Source organism: Podarcis gaigeae (assembly GCF_964106915.1).
Source record: "Podarcis gaigeae genome assembly, chromosome: 7".
Classification (NCBI taxonomy): domain Eukaryota; kingdom Metazoa; phylum Chordata; class Lepidosauria; order Squamata; family Lacertidae; genus Podarcis; species Podarcis gaigeae.
This window is the reverse complement of record NC_139683.1, coordinates 22,870,925-22,889,835: the sequence shown is the minus strand read 5'-3', so window position 1 is coordinate 22,889,835 and position 18,911 is coordinate 22,870,925. Positions and strand designations below refer to the sequence as shown.

Sequence of the window (18,911 nt, the reverse complement as noted above, 5' to 3'; positions counted from 1 at the left end):
CTTGCCTTTCAAAAAATACTTTGAAAGACAAAAGAGAAATAATAGGATTGGTATGTGGGTCCTTGTAAATTGGCTTCTATGAAATTATTATGTTTCTTGGTACGTTGTTAAATTGTTGTTTCCTGTTGAAAGAGCTTGAGTGCCTGAACTTTGGTTTCGTAAAAGAGCTATGAATATATCCTGGGAGAGGAATGGAGGCATGTGACCATCAATACTATTGCTCTGACCAATGTATCATTCTAGACCACCTTTCTGGTTTGGTACTGGGGGTCCATAACGTTCCCTCCTTCATTTTGCAGATGCCCAAACTGAAAATGTTCATTATTTCTAGTGAATTGCAATAGCTAAATTCCAGGTAACACAATATTTGATTACCAGAACTGCATCATCTTCAGCTATACATATATACTAATCTACTGCATATGCTACATATATAACCACAAGACACATGCATTAGTGTTATGAATCAAAGGGGACACCAACGCCCGTGCACAATCTAGCTATATTTCCATTGAGTAACTGGCTTCCGTACCTCTTCCGTTCCAGCTGAGGTGTATCCAAGGTAGTCTGCTGGTTCATTGCTTTAATCCAATAAATGAGAGCTTGAAAAACATACGCTACATGTTTCAATGAGCAGACATCCAAAACTGGAAGAACATCAGAATGCTCATCGTTGTGAGAACGCATCAAGGAGAGGGCATAATTTAGGAAGTCCCCCCTTGCCGACATCATCCCCTGACGAGCACTAAGCAGTGTAGCACGCCTGTAATGATAAAAAACAAAACAAATTGTTTTGGGACATGGAAGCATTGCATTTTAGACCAGGGGTGGCTAATCTTTTGGTCAGCCAACCCTCCAAGGGCTACATATCAGTGTGGACAACTGCACTAAATTTTTGGCTTGTGGTTACCTAAGGGGGGAAACTAACATACAACTATTAAGGTACATTTGCATACCTTCTGCCCTCCAAAGTTCTTAAGCTAGCTTCTTCTCGCGCTGTCATCCTCTCCCTCCTGGTTGAGTTCTGTGATGCATGAAGTGGGTGGTTTGGGTGCCCTGGGTCTCCAGCAGAGGCAAGGGCAGAACCATAGCGCAACTGAGCTTCGGTGGAGTCCATAATGCTCACCATCCAATTCCACGTGGGTATCAGTTTTTCCTCAACGTAGTTCTAAATCAAATGTGATCAACATTTTGTATACATACGCACAAACATAAAAAATTCAGACAAGTTCTGAACCATACCCCATTGAACCAATTACACAATGTATCCACTTTGTTCTTTGATTCCCCTAAATTTCAGATTCAACTGTTACCTTTACTTAGTTCCCCATCCACCAGTTTTAGGGTCTGGAGGAGGGGAGAAATTTCCCTTCCTGGTGGCCAATATAGGGGGCAGAAGAATGATAATAAGCATGAAACAGTAGTTATTTACTGTGACTATACCAAGGAATTTAAAGCCATATTTTGCATTAAAGACAAAATTTAAAGACGGGAATTGGCATATCTTTGTTGCACTTTACCTGCAAATTCACTGCATCCTGGTACGTCAGCTTCACAGCAGCTGGGATCTGAGAGTACACCAGGTGATTGTATTTGGGAATGAGGCCCATCAGATCAGATATTTGTCGGATCACAATGCTATATGCTCTCGCCAAACTGCTTGCTGATGTTAAATAGCTGCTAGCATTGCTAGCCTCAAGAGCCGCTGCTGCTGCTGCCGCACTTGTGCTGATGGTGCCACTTCGACGCAGGTTTGATGGATCAATATAAATCAAGCCTGCTGAACTTGCTAAAAGTAGAAAGAAACACATTCAGGGGACGTCAACAGCTAAACAGAAGTGAGCTCCAGTATTAGCACAAAGCAGGTGATCAATATTTGATCCTACCCAGTCCATAAATGATTCTTAAAATAACAAAGCACTTCACAGCAGCTTATGAGAAGATGCACATAAATTACTTGTACCCCTTCTGATCAAGAAAAAGCAAAATCAAAAATCAGTTCACTGGGTAGGAAATCAGAAAAAAGAAAGGCCCAGTGGGGTAAAAAAATAAAATAAATAAAATCATTTTTATAATACCTGCTGGAGCAGAGGTACTAGATGGAGCAGTGCTAGTAGTCCTCTGATTCTGAGTGTTACGTACAGCCCACTGCATTGAGCGGGGTGCCTGGGCAGCACCATTGGCATGAGAGCTGTTTGTTGTTCGCTCCAGAGGCTCGTCTAGCATAAAGGTCTCTTGCTCTATATCATCACTCTGGCTGCTGCTGCTATCTGAATCACTGGTGTCATTGGACTGAGAGTCATCCTCAGAAAAAAATGCTGGAACACTGCTGGCACCTGAGGGGAAAAGATATACTATGAGGGTCACTGATAAGAGAGCAGGGAGAGCTTTATTTATTAGACCAGAAATCCAAAGTATACTGTGGCACTCACAAAGTAAGAAAAACTTTTTAAGAAGCACACAAATATTTTCCTTCCTTGCGTTTTTTCAACGTGTTTTTAAAAGACAGAGCTGCAGATGCAACCCCACCTTTATACATCCCTCAGGCTGCAAGCATAGCAACATTATTAACCTGACAGTTGCTGCTTGATTTTATTTTGTTTTAAATTGTTTTTGTTGCTGTAACCCAGTCTAGGAGCTTATGGTGAAGAGTTCTGTTAACAATAATAATTAACCATTTCTGATTTTCTCCTACAAAACAGTCAAGGTAACTTAAAAAATAAGCAACTTGTAGACTTCAAGGTTTGCCCATCAACCTCTCTCAGACTAGGGGACACATTAAAATTCTTTTAATAATGTACAGCAATATATTGTTTCCCCCCCAAAAAAAATACATAAAAATGAAGGCTGATAAAAAGAATATTACCTGCTTCTGATCCTGCTGTAGCTGCAGTGACAACACTTCTGCGCCCACTGGCATTGTCCTGGTTGCTATGGTTACTCTCACTATCACTCTCAGTTTCTGCTGCTGCTAGAAGATCCAACTCCATATCACTTCCTAATAACAAATTTATAGAATTATGTTAACACAGTGGTCTGCATGATACAATATTTCAGATTCTTCACGAAGCTATCTTTCAGTTTAAGCTCTCCCACTGCTCAACTGTTGAGAAGATTAAGGCACTCCAGTAGTACATTAACTACTGCTTAACTCAACCTCAGAAAGCCATACATTTATCTCACCAGCTTGCTGTTTTTGATACCAATATTAAAGGTAAAGGTAAAGGTACCCCTGCCCGTACGGGCCAGTCTTGCCAGACTCTGGGGTTGTGCGCCCATCTCACTCAAGAGGCCAGGGGCCAGCGCTGTCCGGAGACACTTCCGGGTCACGTGGCCAGCGTGACATCGCTGCTCTGGCGAGCAAGAGCCGCACACGGAAACGCCGTTTACCTTCCCGCTGGTAAGCGGTCCCTATTTATCTACTTGCACCCGGGGGTGCTTTCGAACTGCTAGGTTGGCAGGCGCTGGGACCCCGCCGCACCCCGCCGCAGGGATTCGAACCGCCGACCTTTCGATCGGCAAGTCCTAGGCACTGAGGCTTTAACCCACAGCGCCACCTGCGTCCCCTGATACCAATATTACTAATGCACAATTACCAACACGTATAGCAATACAAGTTAGAATGGAATAGGGGGTTGCAGTAGCTTTCTGTTTCGTTTCTAATCAACCCAAAGAAGGTACAACTTACAGTTCCTTGTGTATGGCAAAACCTACAGGTTGCATCCAAACTAAGCCACACTTAGGTCCCACTGAAATAAATGTAGAATGTCAGCCATCACTACTTTCAATGGGACCAAAGTGAGAGGAAATAGGACTCATTGAGGTACAGAGGACTTATTCTGGATCCAACCCTGTGCATGTCTTAAAATGACTAATAAACATGTCCACGTATCATACCATCTTCATCATGCTCATCATGCTGCCCTTCTGCCTCAGCATTTTCCTCGCCATGTTCTTCTTGCTCATCGTGGTGGTCTTCTTCCCCAGCTACCCCCTCTACCACCTCAACCTGAAACAAAAAGATTTTTTTTCTTTTACACCGTGTAAATGCTTACGATCTTCAAGGATGTTTTGTAAATACAGCTCTCAAAGCTATGGCTGTTTTAGACATTTTCTATATTGTTCAATGCACTTATTTTGCGCTCCATTCCATACAGGCCAGCCCTGTAACATGTTGCTACCTTAGGCAAATAACAAAATAGTACCTCGCACGCCTAACTCCACCTACAGAAGTATGGCATACTGATAGTTGAATCTTATTCTAAGACTGGTGATGGGACATATCTGCTGTAGAATGTCAAAAGTAAGTGATGCTCTACTATTTTTCAAACATATACATTTTTTGTTGCGATGAATATAAAGTGAACACATTGAAAAGTGTTGCTGAGTTCATAATAGCTTTTTGTTATTATGTATTTTCTAAATTAAATAGAAATTCAAGGCTAAAAAGTGGTGCTCATACTCATAAAAGTTGGGGAAAGAGGGCCTCAAATTGGCTACTCCCAGCTCAGACAATAGACAAAGCCATTCCCTAACGTACCACAGGACTTTCTGCTGCTAGAGGCTAACATGGATTGATTTTTGGTAGTGTGTAACACCAAGGTTGTACACTCATTTACATCCCAAATTGCAGTACAGCTGAAACTTTACAAGCCAACTTATTATTTTGCATTCTAGTACTAGATTCATTTAACACTTGCACTGATATCTACTTTAAAATAAATAGAAAGTTGCCCATTGAAAACAATTAAGACAACAACCTCTTCAACATCTGCTGACACAATGTCATCTTGTTCTTCATCTCTGCCACGAACTGGTTGAGACTGACTGATCCGCCTTTGCTGTGGATTTCTAATAATATAGGACGACTGAGACTGACTGGAACTACAAGAAAGAAATAAGCCTTTTAAAAAAATATAATTATATATATTTACACAGCACCATCGCACATGATTTTCTTTTCTTCGCACAAAAGTATCAACTTGAATACAGCAGACAAAAGAACCTCCATAAGTATATTAACATTTGTTGAAAATAGTCAGTTGAATATAATAGATTTCCCTTCTTGTTTTTGATAGCTTCTTCATTTAAGTTATTTTGAGCTACCAGCCCAGTCCACTTCCCATGTTAGCTGCACACCTTGTTCTACCCATGGCTTGTTTAACAAAACCACAAGCCATCTCACAGATGAACAAAGGAGTCTCAGCTTGTTTCTCCAAAGCTTGGTTTGTCTGCCAGCTGCTCCTGCTTTGCGCCTCTCTACCATAGTGAATGTCTGGGGATGGATGGCCAAAACATATATGATTTACAAGAATGCATTTATAATGATAAACATTAAGGAGCATTACCTGCTGGATTGATCAGATGACGGCCGGGGAGGTAGTGGTTCTACTGAGAACAGTTCTTCGCTGCCTTGCATAGCATCTATACTAGTGCTTGCCAATGTAAAAGGTGCCGTAGGACGTGCGATACCCATTCTGACTGGGATAATGAGGGATTCCGCTACATTGCACAATTCCTCCACAGCGTAAGGTAGCAAAGCTTGGAATACACGCTTGCATTTCCCAATTGGCTGCGGAATGAAGTTACTGGAAACAAGACGTGGGAAGCGAAAACACTGACATCAACAGCCACATTCAAAAAGGTTCAGAATACACAAAAACCAGAACAGGTTGTTTAATGGTTTTGTATTCGCACAACTATTTCTGTTCATCCTGTTCAGTCAATAGTCAAGCTGCATTGCTTCCCTCTTAACACTGCTAAAATACAGCCCTTCTTTCTGTCTCTTTGGCAAAAATTCTGGTCCCCACCTCTAGTCTAGTGGTTGGCCTACTGTTCCACTAGCAGCCCAGTGGATACAAAAGAGTATGTTGAACTTTACCTTAAAACTGAAATAAAGTTAGAAGTATATTATACAGTTGGAGAACTACATTTATGGGGAAAGACTCAAAACACAACAAGCTTAATTATAAAACGATGACTAACCCATTCATGTAGCTTTTCATAAATCAAAGCATTTTATTTACTCTGCAGTCTTTATAGCAATATGAATCAGAGGCATAGTGTGGTACCCAAGTTATACAACCATGGCAGGCTTTGGCTTACAGATGGTAGAGGACAGTGATACTATGTGGTATGCTGTATGGAGACATGCATCCCCATTTGTTCCTATGTTTCAGGATACACAGCATGAGAAAGCCCCAAGGTTTCTGTGTAATAATGCTATCTGTAGACACAGATGTGCGTATTGATTTCATTGTACTAACTGAAACATGGTTTGAATTCACTCTCCAGAGGACTGTTTCCAGTTGACATGTACACCACCTACAAAATACAATGACATCTACCCTTGAAGATGATCTGGAAGTTGCAGATGGTGCAGAACATGGCCACATGGCAAGAGCGGTACAGCAAGATGGGACCACACAACACCGATCCTGCATGAACTACACTGGCTACCTATTTTTTGGTGCTGGGTCCAACTCAAGGTCTTTATATACTAAAGCGCCAACAACTTAGGACCTCACTACCTACTAGTTCTCTCCTTATCTGCCAAGCCAGGCCTTGCAATCTGCTGGAGGCAGCTCATTTTGTAGACACACCAGTGAGCATAGCTCGCTATGCGGGGGGTGACATGGGATAGTCTTTTTGGGTAGCCTTGCACTTGCAGAACTCCCTCCCTATGGGGATCAAGTTGTCCCTCTCACCGTTTTTAGAAAACTGCTTCATTCACACAGGCATTTGGGAGAAGTCTGAGAGCATATAGCTACTCTTGATGCTACTGAACTGGTGAGGAGCATTTTATAAATAACAAATCTTAAGCATTTTCTTTCACTGCCCCAAGAAGTAATTTAAGTTTTTTTATATTAAAAAAAGCTTACTTTTTCTTTTTTGAGGAAGCCATTTCCACACTGAGGATAACAAAAACTCTTGCCACAGAACGCAGAAACCTCATTGTAACAGAAATTGCTTCTTCTCTGCGACCTGGAGTGTATTTGTTCTGCAGTTCCTTTACAAGTGTCCCCAGCAAAGTATCTAAAAGCTGTAAAGAAAAGTTTACTGGAGCAAATGTCTACTATGGCTACGCAACCATGCAAATTCTTGTGCAAAGGAACTGAATACAGAAGAGTTATGACAAACTTGCCACAACTTAGATCTGCTAATCACATTAACGTTCATACCTTCTAAGCGCATAAGCACCGAATGGACAAATTTCTTTGGCACTGTGTTATTTAAATATGCCTTACCAGTATGTCTGCTGTACACTTTACAATAAGGCAGTGTGTAAAACAGTCCAGCCGAATAGTTCCACTTTGCTGATTAAGATACACTTGTTCTTCAGGCAACAGATGACCAATCCTACTGCTTGCACTAAGACTTGGAAAAAAGCAAAAGAAAGCAGGGGAAGAGGGAAAATAATGTAAGTTGCCAAGTCTATGATACAAAGTCAGTGCTCAAAAGTGTAATCACATAACTAGTTCATTAATACACACGGGTCTTTGTTCTCCTGTGAGCCAAACATGATCATAGACTTCAGTGCATTCCAATCTTGCAAAACCCGTTCCAAGGCAAGCTGTGCAAATCGTGGAGGTTCTAAATCATGATCTGGCATATCCGAATCTAAAGCCAAGGAATTAAAGAAAAGAATGTAAGCAGTTGCTGCAGCAGTTGCTACAATAAGAGAAAAATCTTGCAAATGAGAAAAGGGTCCCACCTTCAGGATTTGCAGTCTTACGATTACGGTCTTCCCTAATTCTTGGTGGCCTGTACTGGCAATGTTCTACTGTTTGTCTTGCAACTGTCTGCACCAAGAAGAGCAAAAGATGTTCCCCCCTGTAAACATACAAACAAACCAAGAGTTGACATAGAGACTACACTGGGGCTTTTTGTGGGGCAGAGCAATCCCACTATACAAGGGACACTTGCCTACTATTTGGCATGGTGACAAGATTCGTGGTGGTAAGAAGCCGGAAAAGCAAATCAAGACGAGCAGACTTCTGTCCTGCAATTAATGTTTTGCACTTGCATTTCTCCCAGCAGTCACAGTAGGCTGTTGGGGATGTGCGTTTGAGCCTGAAAGTAGAGACAAAATGTGTAAATACAATTTCTAAATTTAAAAACAGCAGTTTCCATATCAATATACACTACAAGTTTCACTATGTCCATAATAATTTTTTTAAAAACCCTGCTAATTCAACTGAAGTGTTTTTCATCTAAATACCATTTTCCAGTTCTTGTTTATGAAAGGCTACATTAGTCTGAGGAAATGGTGGCCTTGAAAATGGGGTAGCAGCTTCTCCCCCTATGATCAGTCCTAAGCAAATGCCTGATTTATCTCACCTCTCTCTGACACTGCTGGAGAGGAGGCTACCTAGCTAGTTACATCTCCCCTCCCCATCCCTACACTGTGGACCCAGGCCCAAGTTGCAATTCCAGCTTCCTTCAATCATTTATCAATCTGTTCACTAACAAAAATTTTAGGTAAAGCAGAGCACTAAAAGAAATAAAAATCTACTGCATTTTCCAGCAAAATGAAACTGAATCATCCCTGAAAATACACAACAACCTACAGAAGTCTCGATGTTAGGAACAAACACACGTACTTGCAATCGTGACCTTTGTGGCACACCCTTGCGCACTCTGTGCAACAGCACAGAGACTCCAGTAAACCGCATGTTCTACATTCAAATATATCCTACAAAGAGAAAATTGAGCATTTTAGGGGGGGGGAATGGAATACTATGTATAATTTTACAATGCTGCTTTTAAGTGGTAGCTAACAATTCTATATATGACTACTTATAAGTAAAGAATCGTCAAGTTCAATGGAACTTACTCGCAGGTAAGTATGCACAAAATTGCAGCCTTATTTATTCTTCAAGAGTTTTCAAGTTAGATTACATTAAAATAATGTTAAGCTTCTTGTTAATGGTTTCTTGTTAAGCCAAAGAGAGCAGTAAGAAGCTTCCCCCCACCCAGCCCTTTCCCCAGAAAACCCAGCAGTAAGAGAAAGGCAAGCATTTAAAAATCTATGCTTAAAAGCTCAGGAATATGAGCTTGTCTTTACACCTACCACAAAAAACCAATTAAGTTCCCTTATTTTACCTGATTTATGTGCTCTGCACCAGTCCATGTAAAGCTGCATGTATCATTGCAACATAGGACATATAAAGGAGAGTCATCTGGGTTTGTGCCAGTTGGACAAACCATTCCCATAAACACATCCTCTTCTTTTTCACCTGAAGTTGCCTCTGCTTTTTAAAAAAGGAGAAAGATAGTGCTTAAAATGAAGTTATACATACTCTTTGAAGAGCTAGCAACTTAAGGTAATAATTCTCAAATAATTCTCAAAGGTCCTCTATGAAGAAAACAAAACGTCACGGCACTTTAACATTACTGCTAAACCACACTGCACATCAGCTAACTGAATGCACTCATGGTTCCCTCCAAAATGACTTCAAATTGTATTAGTTATACTAAACAAAATTCCTCCTCTATAGAGAACAGGTTTTTATCTTTGTTTCATTGAAACCTGCCACTATTCGCAACCTTCTATCAACAATTGCCCTGACCTATTTTCACAGAAACGAAAACCAATGGATATCAAAGCATAGCCTCCTACAGGGAAATTATTACAGGAAACTGTATCTATTGAATCAGACACTTTTTAAAACCCAGAAGGTAACAGGAAGTTATTCATGGACAGCAGGAAGACTGGCATGTTCTATTAATTCAATATTTTACATTTTATTCCAATGTCTAATCCAGAGATTTAGGAAGGGGAAAGCCCTCAATTATTGGCATACATAAAGCAAGAACCACATACAGTATTCACATACCTTTGGCAACTTTTTGTGCAGTTTCTAAAATGGTAATTGCTGCAGGATATGCTCTGCCGCTTACAGCAGACATAAACGGTGTCATACCTCTTGCATCCCTAAAAAACAGTAATATGTCAGTATCATTTTCAGTTAAGTTAAAAAGGCAGTCTTCTAGGTTTAGCAGAAAGAGCCTGATTTAGTACTGCCTCAACTTTTAAGGTTAAAATGAAGGTGACAGATCTGATGCATAAACCAAAATGGAAAAATCAATATATTAACAAATACAAAATGGAACATAAAATGAAACAGTTTTAACTTCTTGTTGTTTATATCAAGGCTCAGTGCAGCTTTATAAAACATACCCAATTCCCTCAACCATTCTTCATAAAGCTTGGCTTCCCAAGTAGATGAAAACACTACAAGACATGCACATAAAGACCCCTTACTTGGCTGATAGCAGTTCCCGAAGATAAGGCTGTAAAACCACACTGTCGCATAACAATTTCAATATGAAGTGAGCATTTGCCTTCCGATCCTTCGATTCCACTACAGAGGGTTCTGTAGAAGGACCTGCAAATTGGAAAAGTATTGGTGAAAAATAGCTGCCTACAAAAGTAGCTCACTTACTTAAAACATTCTAGACAGGAAGAGGGATTCTTGTATCAAGCTATTATGATTAGCCAACACATTCACAATGTCAGAAACCTGATGCTAAGTTATGAATTTGAGTGTATGTAAAGGACTGGAAACTTCATGTCCTGAAACCAATATTGGCCAACATATTTTAATGTGTGAAGCAGTTCCAAATAGTTTAACAGGACAAACAGACTGATATGTTAAGCACCCTTATTCATTATACAGAACGATGGGAAGATGCACCTTCAAGTTATAGGAGGGAACATTTAAGCTGCACTAAAATACATGTATGAAGTGAGCATTTGCCATTTCTTTTTATTAAGTCATATGCAAGTGTACAAAATAGCATGTTCTCACCTGGTATCGTGGAAGTGCTGGGTCCTTGGCCAGTGCCAGTTGTTGCTGTGGTAAGAGATCCCACAGCAGGGGCCAGGATAAAATCAATGTCACCATCTTTTAGTAAACAGAACAGTAGGATGCACATCAATACATAAAACACATCCCTGGCAACATGCGCACTCCACAGAAACTAACCACACTATATCTTTAAATTTTCTTTCCTTCCAAAGGCTATTCAATGAAACTACTGTTAAGTGCAGCTAACATTATAGCAGATAACAAGTCACATTATTGAAAATAAGCAACATCTGCCTACAAGCTGTAATCAGAAAATTTTAACACTCAGTTTTCACCTGAAAGCACAGAAGTGGCTAACTAGCTAAATGCTTTGCACCACTGAAGTTGTAATAACATTGATGCAATGCATTTCTTATTCCTACGCTCTTTCACAAGTTCACACAAAAGGCAATTTATATCTACTTTTACACTTATGCACAAGTGCATGTGAAAATCTTACCAGGGTCCATAGCAGGAGGATCAGGCACCCAGCTTGGAGGAGCGATGGGAGGAGAAACTGGATCCTGATGATCACTAGATGAAGCCCCTGCTTCATGTCTGCCCAAACCTGCTGCTCTCAGAGATCTTCTCATCATCTCTCTCAGTCGCAAACTAAGACCAAACAGAAAATCCTAAAACTAATGCTTGCGCAAGAAGCATAATGAAGGCAACCTAGTGTTCGAGAATGCCAAACAAACTTTTGTCCGCATTTATAACTAATATGTGGAAAAGAAAGCAATATAAATGCCACACCAATTATTAAATGTGAAAAAGAAATACGGCACGTAGTTTAGACACAGTACTGTCAATGTACCAATTCAACTTTACATTCTCCTCGTAACTGCGGTTAGCCTGAAGCTGCTCTTGCATTTAATTTATAAGCGAGTGCCCCCCCCCAAGATGGGGGGAGAAGGGGGAATAACTAGCAACCAAAAACACATTGCAGGTGGTTTGCAAGTGAATGGGCTCCAACGTAGGAGTACAGGGTGCCAGTGTGGTGTAGTGGTTAAGAGCGTTAGTCTCGTAATCTGGTGAACCGGGTTTGCGTCTCCGCTCCTCCACATGCAGCTGCTGGGTGACCTTGGGCTAGCACACTTCTGTGAAGCCTCTCAGCCTCGCTCACCTCACAGAGTGTTTGTTGTGGGGGAGGAAGGGAAAGGAGAAAGTTTGCTGCTTTGAGACTCCTTAGGGTAGTGATAAAGCGGGATATCAAAACCAAACTCCTCAGCAATGTATCAGATTCTTATCTGGTGAAAACAGGCTTTATCTGGTGAAAACATAACTTTATGACCACTATTCCATAGCAATTGTTGTTATACTTTTCCATTCACCATATAGATGGGTTTATGAAGCATTTCTGTATCCTTCTGCTGTGCTGAAGAAGAATTCCACGAAACAGTGGGTATATCTGGAATCACTGTTCACTACGTCTATTTGCGAACTACTTCAGCAACATTGGATGCCATAAACAAAGCTTTTCAGCCTGTTTTCACCAGATAAGAATCTGATAAATTGCTTCTTTCAGAGACTTGCATAGTCTTCAAAGACTTTCAGAGACTTATAAGACTTATGTTCATTTGGTTTTATGTTTTCAAGAGAATCCATTAAGAGTGCATATTTTGTGATTTTCAGAGATTCGTAAGTTTTCTGTTTATGTGATTTCATATATTTCATATTATATAAAGAGTGTATTGTATCATTGTATTTGGTCATCGTGTTATCTTGCTTTTAGAAAGACTGGAGCCAGAAACAAATTCCAATTCTCCTCTAATAAGGAGTTAAGGAAAGACTGTCGTCAATCCCAGCCAAATATGAAAGAACTGTGGCTGAAACCAGAGAAAAGGGCACATAGTCCTGTCCACCTGATACAAGTTATGCCTCTCTGGAGGGTTGCTGCCAGCCAAACCCTGGGTTAGATGGAGGGTGCTATCAGAAACAAGCAGAAAGCGGGAAAGCAGTAAGTCAGGGAAAGAAGAAGCGAGCTCCCATGCTTACTGGAAAAGGATATTTATTGTTGTTGCTCATCAAAAGATTTGAAAAGTAGTTTGTGATACGGTATGGTGGTTTTCTTGTTCAAAGAAATCTAACCTGCACACACTTAGGAACATGAGAAGCTGCCTTATAATAATCAGGCTGTCTGCCCATCTAACCCAGTATTTTTGACTGGCAGCGCCTTTCCAGGGTCTCAGGAAGAAACTCTCTTTCTATTACCTGCTACCTGATCTTTTAACTGGAGATGCCAGGGAGTCAATCTGGGACATTCTACATGTGGACGATGTGCTCTATCACTGAGCCACGGGACCTCCCAAGCAGCTCTTTGGATCCTGGCCTGCATTAATTCATAATGTCTTGCCGGTAATTAATACTGCAATAGCAAAAAGAGAAGTTTCCACTAGCTTACCTTCTGCTGCTAGAGGATCCTGCACGATTTCCCGGTCCATTACTTGACACCACTGAAATAGCATTTGCAATCGCCTCGACGGCAGATAACCTTTCAGCAAATGTGTTCCTTTCGGAGCGCTCTGCTTCTGAAGCATAAAGAAGAAACTTCGCATCTGTTTTTTACAGAGATATTAAACACTAAAGAACCGAAAGCTTCTCTGTCACTTTTATATAAATTCTGTATATGAAATCAACATGGAATTTCTCAATATTTATATGCAAATGTATAATGACGATGGGTTTGATTACTGAACAGCAAAAAGCCTCCAGCAGAGAAGAGAAAGACAGGACAATTTAAACTGGAAAACACATAACACACAAATACACAAAGCTTAGGTTCTTTTTTGCTAAATAAGGAAACCAGTCTCCAAGCAGCCCCATAAATCATTCATTTGTTGGACAACACATTCAAAGGTTCAGAAAAATGTATGTACTTTAGAGAATTGGTAAATGAATTTGCTTGCTTTCCCCTCTACTTCCTCACCCCTATTTCCTTTGCAGCATGCTTGGTAGATTTATATGCTATTATTTTTAAAATTGTACATGGCCTTGAGCAAGTTAGGAGAAGGGTGTAAATGGTGTAGAAATGTATTTTAAATGATTTAGAAAGTTCACTTTCTTCTGCTTTTAGTTCCTCAAAAACTTCATGTATTTTGCCCCACTGCAGACATATACAGTATACATAGATGTTTCCATATTTCTAGTTTAATAGGATTCTCAGTTTTGTAGATCTCCAGTTCATGCTGCAAAACACAGTTTTAATGCATCATACGGGCCATTTTTTGACATAAATTTCTCCTTTCCACCTTTCTTTCTTTCTTTCTCTCTTTCTTTTTTGCTTTGTTTCAACAGCCATGACCTTATGCTTCAAGTTCACAATGGCCTGTTTCGTCTTGAAATTCCTGTCTTTCTGCAAGCGTCATCTGCTAATTTCCCCCAGTGTACATTAGAGGCAAGAATTATGGCTGGATTCCAAGCACTTCCACACATGCAGGCAATGGAGTTGGCACTAGCTTCTCCGTGCTGCTTTGAATACTGCACCAGATGGTCCCATAACCTCCAAGCAGTTTTTCAGGACTGGAAGACTGCAGTGGGAAGGGAGCCTTGAAATAGCCTGATACACGCATGGAACATTGAGCGCAGCATTTCAGATCCCACCCTTATTTCCAAGTGACTTAATTTACCAAGTGGAAAATGTGATGCTGAACTCAAAACTTGTTGCCAATTGGGACATTTGTTTCCCTTTCTACCATACTCTCTTCCTGCATTTTCCAACCGGATTGCCTTGCTGGTTTATGACACATCTCATTACTAATGAAGTTGCTGTGTGTGTGTGTGTACCTGTGTCTGTGTTTGTGTAACTATTTCAGAACAGGTTTTAAACAATTCTGACTCATCTTACTAGCCTTCTTGCAAAAGCTCTCAGAATAATCTCATCAGCATGAGATCATTGAACTCACCCTCTTCCTCTTTTGTTTCTTTATTACTGGTTGGAAAGCACACAGATACACAAGCATGCAGAATATTTCGATTTCCATCACATCTGTGACTAAGGAAAGTCTGCAGCATTTGTGGATTCTGATCCAAGACAACAGCTTGCTCGAGGTTCATCAAATACTGTCTGCAGGCCTCATAGTCACATCGGAGAATATGCTGCATTAAAGTTTGCTTCTGTGCTCAGAAAAATTGAGAGAGATGTTAATAAAACAAGAGCAAGCAACATTCCCTTGCCCTATGCTACATTCTGCAGCCTCTTTTAGCATCAGTACTTTATCCTGACCTAAACAAAGTACAGGATACAAATGAGATAAATACCTAAAACTGATCGTCTAACATTTTAAAAGTACTATATATTTAAATGATAAACTAAGATTTTAGCTGTCAAATGCAGGATCAACAAACTGATTTGAGGACAGGCAGGTTGGGAATCCTATATCCCAGCTACAATGCTTTTAAAATTGAACATGTAGCAAACAAATTTTACTTATGCATTTATTTACATTTTAAAAATCTTTATATCCCATTTATCCCTTTCATAAAGAAGTTGTCTAAAGTGGCTTACAAATAAAAAGCAAACATAAAAGCAACGATAATCCAGTTATGAAAACACAAATTAACAACATTTAAAAAGCAACTAAAAAGTAAACACACTAGCACTAGAAATCAATATTAAAGCAACAGAATCAAAGCTTGTTTTAAAGAAAAGTTTTCATTTGCTAGTGGAATTTAAATAAAAAGGACTATAACCTATTTTAGCATTGTTTTTAAAAGCATTTTGAATACCTAGATATCCCATCTTATTAAAAACTGTTATTTAAAGTTAATTTCTGGGGTGGATGAATTTTTTAAAATAAATCACAACATCCAAAAATGATGTCCCAAAACTGCTATCACAGTAAAACAGAGAAAAGATGAATGTACACAACTATTTGCATGTGATTCTATGAATCTATGGGCTCTTTTAGGCTTGCCCTTCCTGACCCACTTAAAAGTGGAAATCTGGATTAAGCTATGTTTTTAAAAAATCACATTTTCTCCCTGTATTAAAGAGAGTTTAGGTCCAGAACACCTATAAACAGTAATAGCAAACGTTTGAACAAAAAGTAGACTTTATACTAGAAGTATCAATTTAGGCAGCTGCATTTTGTAACTAGCAGTAAGCTACTTCTGTCAAAGAGCTCTCATATCTAAAATTACCGTTTAGATATATTTGTAAAAAGGAAAAGTTCAGTTGAAAACGCTGAGTAATCCAGGTGGTGCAGGATAATGTCTCTACGAGAGAGTATGACAGATATATATATGAATTACCTCAACAGCCATTATAATGATAGCAGCTTTCTTTTTGATGGTTGAATTGGCAGGAAGGTTTGTTAAGGAATGAACTCCCATTCCCAGGCTGCTAATAGGTGGAAGATCAAGCCAATCAGGGTCTCTTATTCCTCCCATACAATCTTTTGCCATTGGATATATAGTGCCATTTCCATCTCGTAGAATGATTGGAGATTCCTGGGAAAAAAGTAGATTTTTATAGAATTCAATTTGTCATTATTTTTCTCATTCGTTATTGATTTGTAGCTCTATCACCTGACATATCAACATAGATGCACTGATGAAGCCCGTCTGGTGTTCCTGCTGATATGCCCACACAGTGCTGACGTCTCCATCACCTGATACCTCTCCCTCCAGGTAAGGTAAGGTAAAGGTAAAGGACCCCTGGACAGTTAAGTCCAGTCAAAGGCGACTGTAGGGTGCATCACTCATCTCGCTTCAGGCCGAGGGAGCCGGCGTTTGTCCACAGACAGCTTTCTGGGTCATGTGGCCAGCATGACTAAACCACTTCTGGCACAATGGAACACCATGATGGAAACCAGAGCGCACGGAAACGCCCTTTACCTTCCCACCACAGCGTACCTATTTATCTACTTGCACGGGTATACTTTCGGACTGCTAGGTTAGCAAAAGCTGGGACAGAGCAATGGGAGCTCACCCTGTCGCGGGGATTCGAACGGCCGACCTTCCGACTGGCAAGTCAAAGAGGCTTAGTGGTTTAGACCACAGCGCCACCCGCATCCCTCCAGGTTGTGTCAGACAACAGGTGTAGTACCTGTCGTCCTCACCGAACACTCCTGCAAATATCCAGAATGGACTAGAAGACCGAGTTCAAATGCTTTCTAAGTGCAGTTTGAATAGGGGAATACATATACATTACTACAATATCTAGTATCAGAAGCATGCATGGTTGTGTCCCTCTCTTCATTGTGTGGGGATAAAACACTGGCGAGTCGTGTCTCTTCAAATTCTGCAGTTAGGTTGCAAGGCAAGTGAGAAGAGGAGGGATTCTTCCCAAGAACCATTAACTTGTGTCAGTAGCTTACAAAGCCTTATCCCTCACTATACCATTGATCTACCCACCTTTTTCTTTTTCTTTACCACTTCCTTCACCAAATAGGGATCAGGAACACTGACAGTCAAGTTAAGTCTGCCATGAAGATTTATTTTTCAATATATCTTGTTTAATGTAATCATTTATCAACATTAAGTAACCCATTAAAGAGGTACTTTTAGGGTTCTAGGAAACACCGAAAACGGATGAAGCTGAGAAGAAACAAACCTGCCCAGCAGTGAAAATAGCAACACTCCTCTCATTCTGCCCAAGGAAAGCAATACTGCTAGTGGGGAAATTGTTTTCTTGTTCTGCTTTTCCAGTTGCAAGATCAAATATGCAATATCTAACCCAGTTCCCGGTCTTCAGGACGGCATGTACTCCTGAAAGAGTGCAAAAAAGAACACTGACCAACAAACTATTTGCTCCAAAAAAATATTTAAAACCATTAAACTAGCAAATATTGATTAATGAAATTAAGATGACTAGTTTAACAATTCTCTACTGGGATAAGTACCTTTCTTTTTTCTAAAGCAAGCAATAGATAAAATGAGAAGGAAAAAACCCTTCATCCTTACCTTTGGAATCTACATTCACAGCTAGGATTTCTGTTTTTTCTGGAATACATAACTTTTTAGGAGTCCTCTGAAAACAATCTGGAACTTTTGGTGTCCCACCAGTTTTTACCACCTGTAACAAAAACAGATTTCTGTATTTCCAATGTAATCTAAAGAATTGGGTTAATTCCGCCCTCTTTAAGAATGTACAATTTGCTTGAAAAGACTATGATTCTTCTGCAACAGCAGCCAACCAGATGCCTAAAAAGCTCATTAGCCGTGCATGATGGTGAAGGCTATCCCCTCTTTTTTGTCCCCAGCATGTGATAAGCATAAGTATGCCATCTATTAATGTGAGGGTTCCACTTAGCTGTCATAGCTAATAGACAATGATCAACCCATGAATTGGTCTACACTTTTTAATGCCGTCTAAGCAAATGACCAGCACTACATCCCAGCCATGTATTTAAAGTAATTTATGTGTTGAGTGAAGTTCTTTCTTTTGCCTGTTCCGAACCAACTGCCTAATGTCACAGACTCCAGATTCTTATAAAAGAAAAATTACTCTGTGTGTAATTTCTAAAATCTACCTTACATCTCCCCTTAGATGTCTGTCTTTCTAAACTAAAAAATATGCAACTTCTGAAGACTTTACTTTTAATATCTCTGGTTCTTATATTCTCAAAATCTGACACCTCTTTGAGATGGAGTGATGGAAGTGAACATAAACTCTAGAAACTGTGGCCACAGCAGAGATAATCTAACAGCTTCAAGGGCCAAAGTCTTGGCATTGCAAACACACCTGGAGCTCATCTATCCTGAGCAACCGACAATCTTGGAGAAGAGAAGATGGATCAGGATCCGAACCAGAGCTGTTTGTACAATTTGCAGTAGTAGATGTCCCCGGAAATTTTACAGCAACATAAGCACCATCCACTTTCAGTACCTATAAAAGAGAACATATTGCATAGTGTTGAAGCAGAAATAAAACTCTCTGAAGTGAAGCAGGGGGTGGGTGGGGAATCACTGTATTTAAAATCACTGTACTTAAAACATCCAGAAAAGCAAGCAGTGCCACCACACAAAACCACATTTTCACCAATAATTTCAAACCGCTATGGCTAGGTTTGCTGTAAAACAGCTTTCGTCTATCCATTTTTAAAGGATTGGTACACA

General features: G+C 40.0%; 1 protein-coding gene across 19 annotated transcripts in view; it reads right to left on the bottom strand.

The window, feature by feature from the left end:
* Positions 1-18,911, bottom strand: part of UBR5 (ubiquitin protein ligase E3 component n-recognin 5) — a 69,034-nt gene that overhangs the window by 14,748 nt on the left and 35,375 nt on the right. For 8 of the 19 annotated variants that reach the window (XM_083749762.1, XM_083749748.1, XM_083749745.1 and 5 more), the window contains 25 exons: positions 18,538-18,681; positions 17,757-17,868; positions 17,407-17,561; positions 16,104-16,301; positions 14,756-14,966; positions 13,255-13,381; positions 11,314-11,465; positions 10,815-10,910; positions 10,268-10,391; positions 9,840-9,937; positions 9,106-9,254; positions 8,604-8,695; positions 7,927-8,073; positions 7,715-7,833; positions 7,494-7,620; positions 7,248-7,377; positions 6,882-7,042; positions 5,349-5,588; positions 4,761-4,884; positions 3,898-4,009; positions 2,867-2,998; positions 2,079-2,336; positions 1,521-1,789; positions 957-1,168; positions 533-763 (listed from right to left, as the gene is read on the bottom strand). In XM_083749762.1, coding sequence (XP_083605888.1) covers positions 533-763; positions 957-1,168; positions 1,521-1,789; positions 2,079-2,336; positions 2,867-2,998; positions 3,898-4,009; positions 4,761-4,884; positions 5,349-5,588; positions 6,882-7,042; positions 7,248-7,377; positions 7,494-7,620; positions 7,715-7,833; positions 7,927-8,073; positions 8,604-8,695; positions 9,106-9,254; positions 9,840-9,937; positions 10,268-10,391; positions 10,815-10,910; positions 11,314-11,465; positions 13,255-13,381; positions 14,756-14,966; positions 16,104-16,301; positions 17,407-17,561; positions 17,757-17,868; positions 18,538-18,681 — 3,920 coding nt within the window. The remainder of the gene's footprint in view (positions 1-532; positions 764-956; positions 1,169-1,520; positions 1,790-2,078; positions 2,337-2,866; positions 2,999-3,897; positions 4,010-4,760; positions 4,885-5,348; positions 5,589-6,881; positions 7,043-7,247; positions 7,378-7,493; positions 7,621-7,714; positions 7,834-7,926; positions 8,074-8,603; positions 8,696-9,105; positions 9,255-9,839; positions 9,938-10,267; positions 10,392-10,814; positions 10,911-11,313; positions 11,466-13,254; positions 13,382-14,755; positions 14,967-16,103; positions 16,302-17,406; positions 17,562-17,756; positions 17,869-18,537; positions 18,682-18,911) is intronic. The other 11 variants (XM_083749757.1, XM_083749761.1, XM_083749746.1 and 8 more) reach the window with 3 other exon arrangements.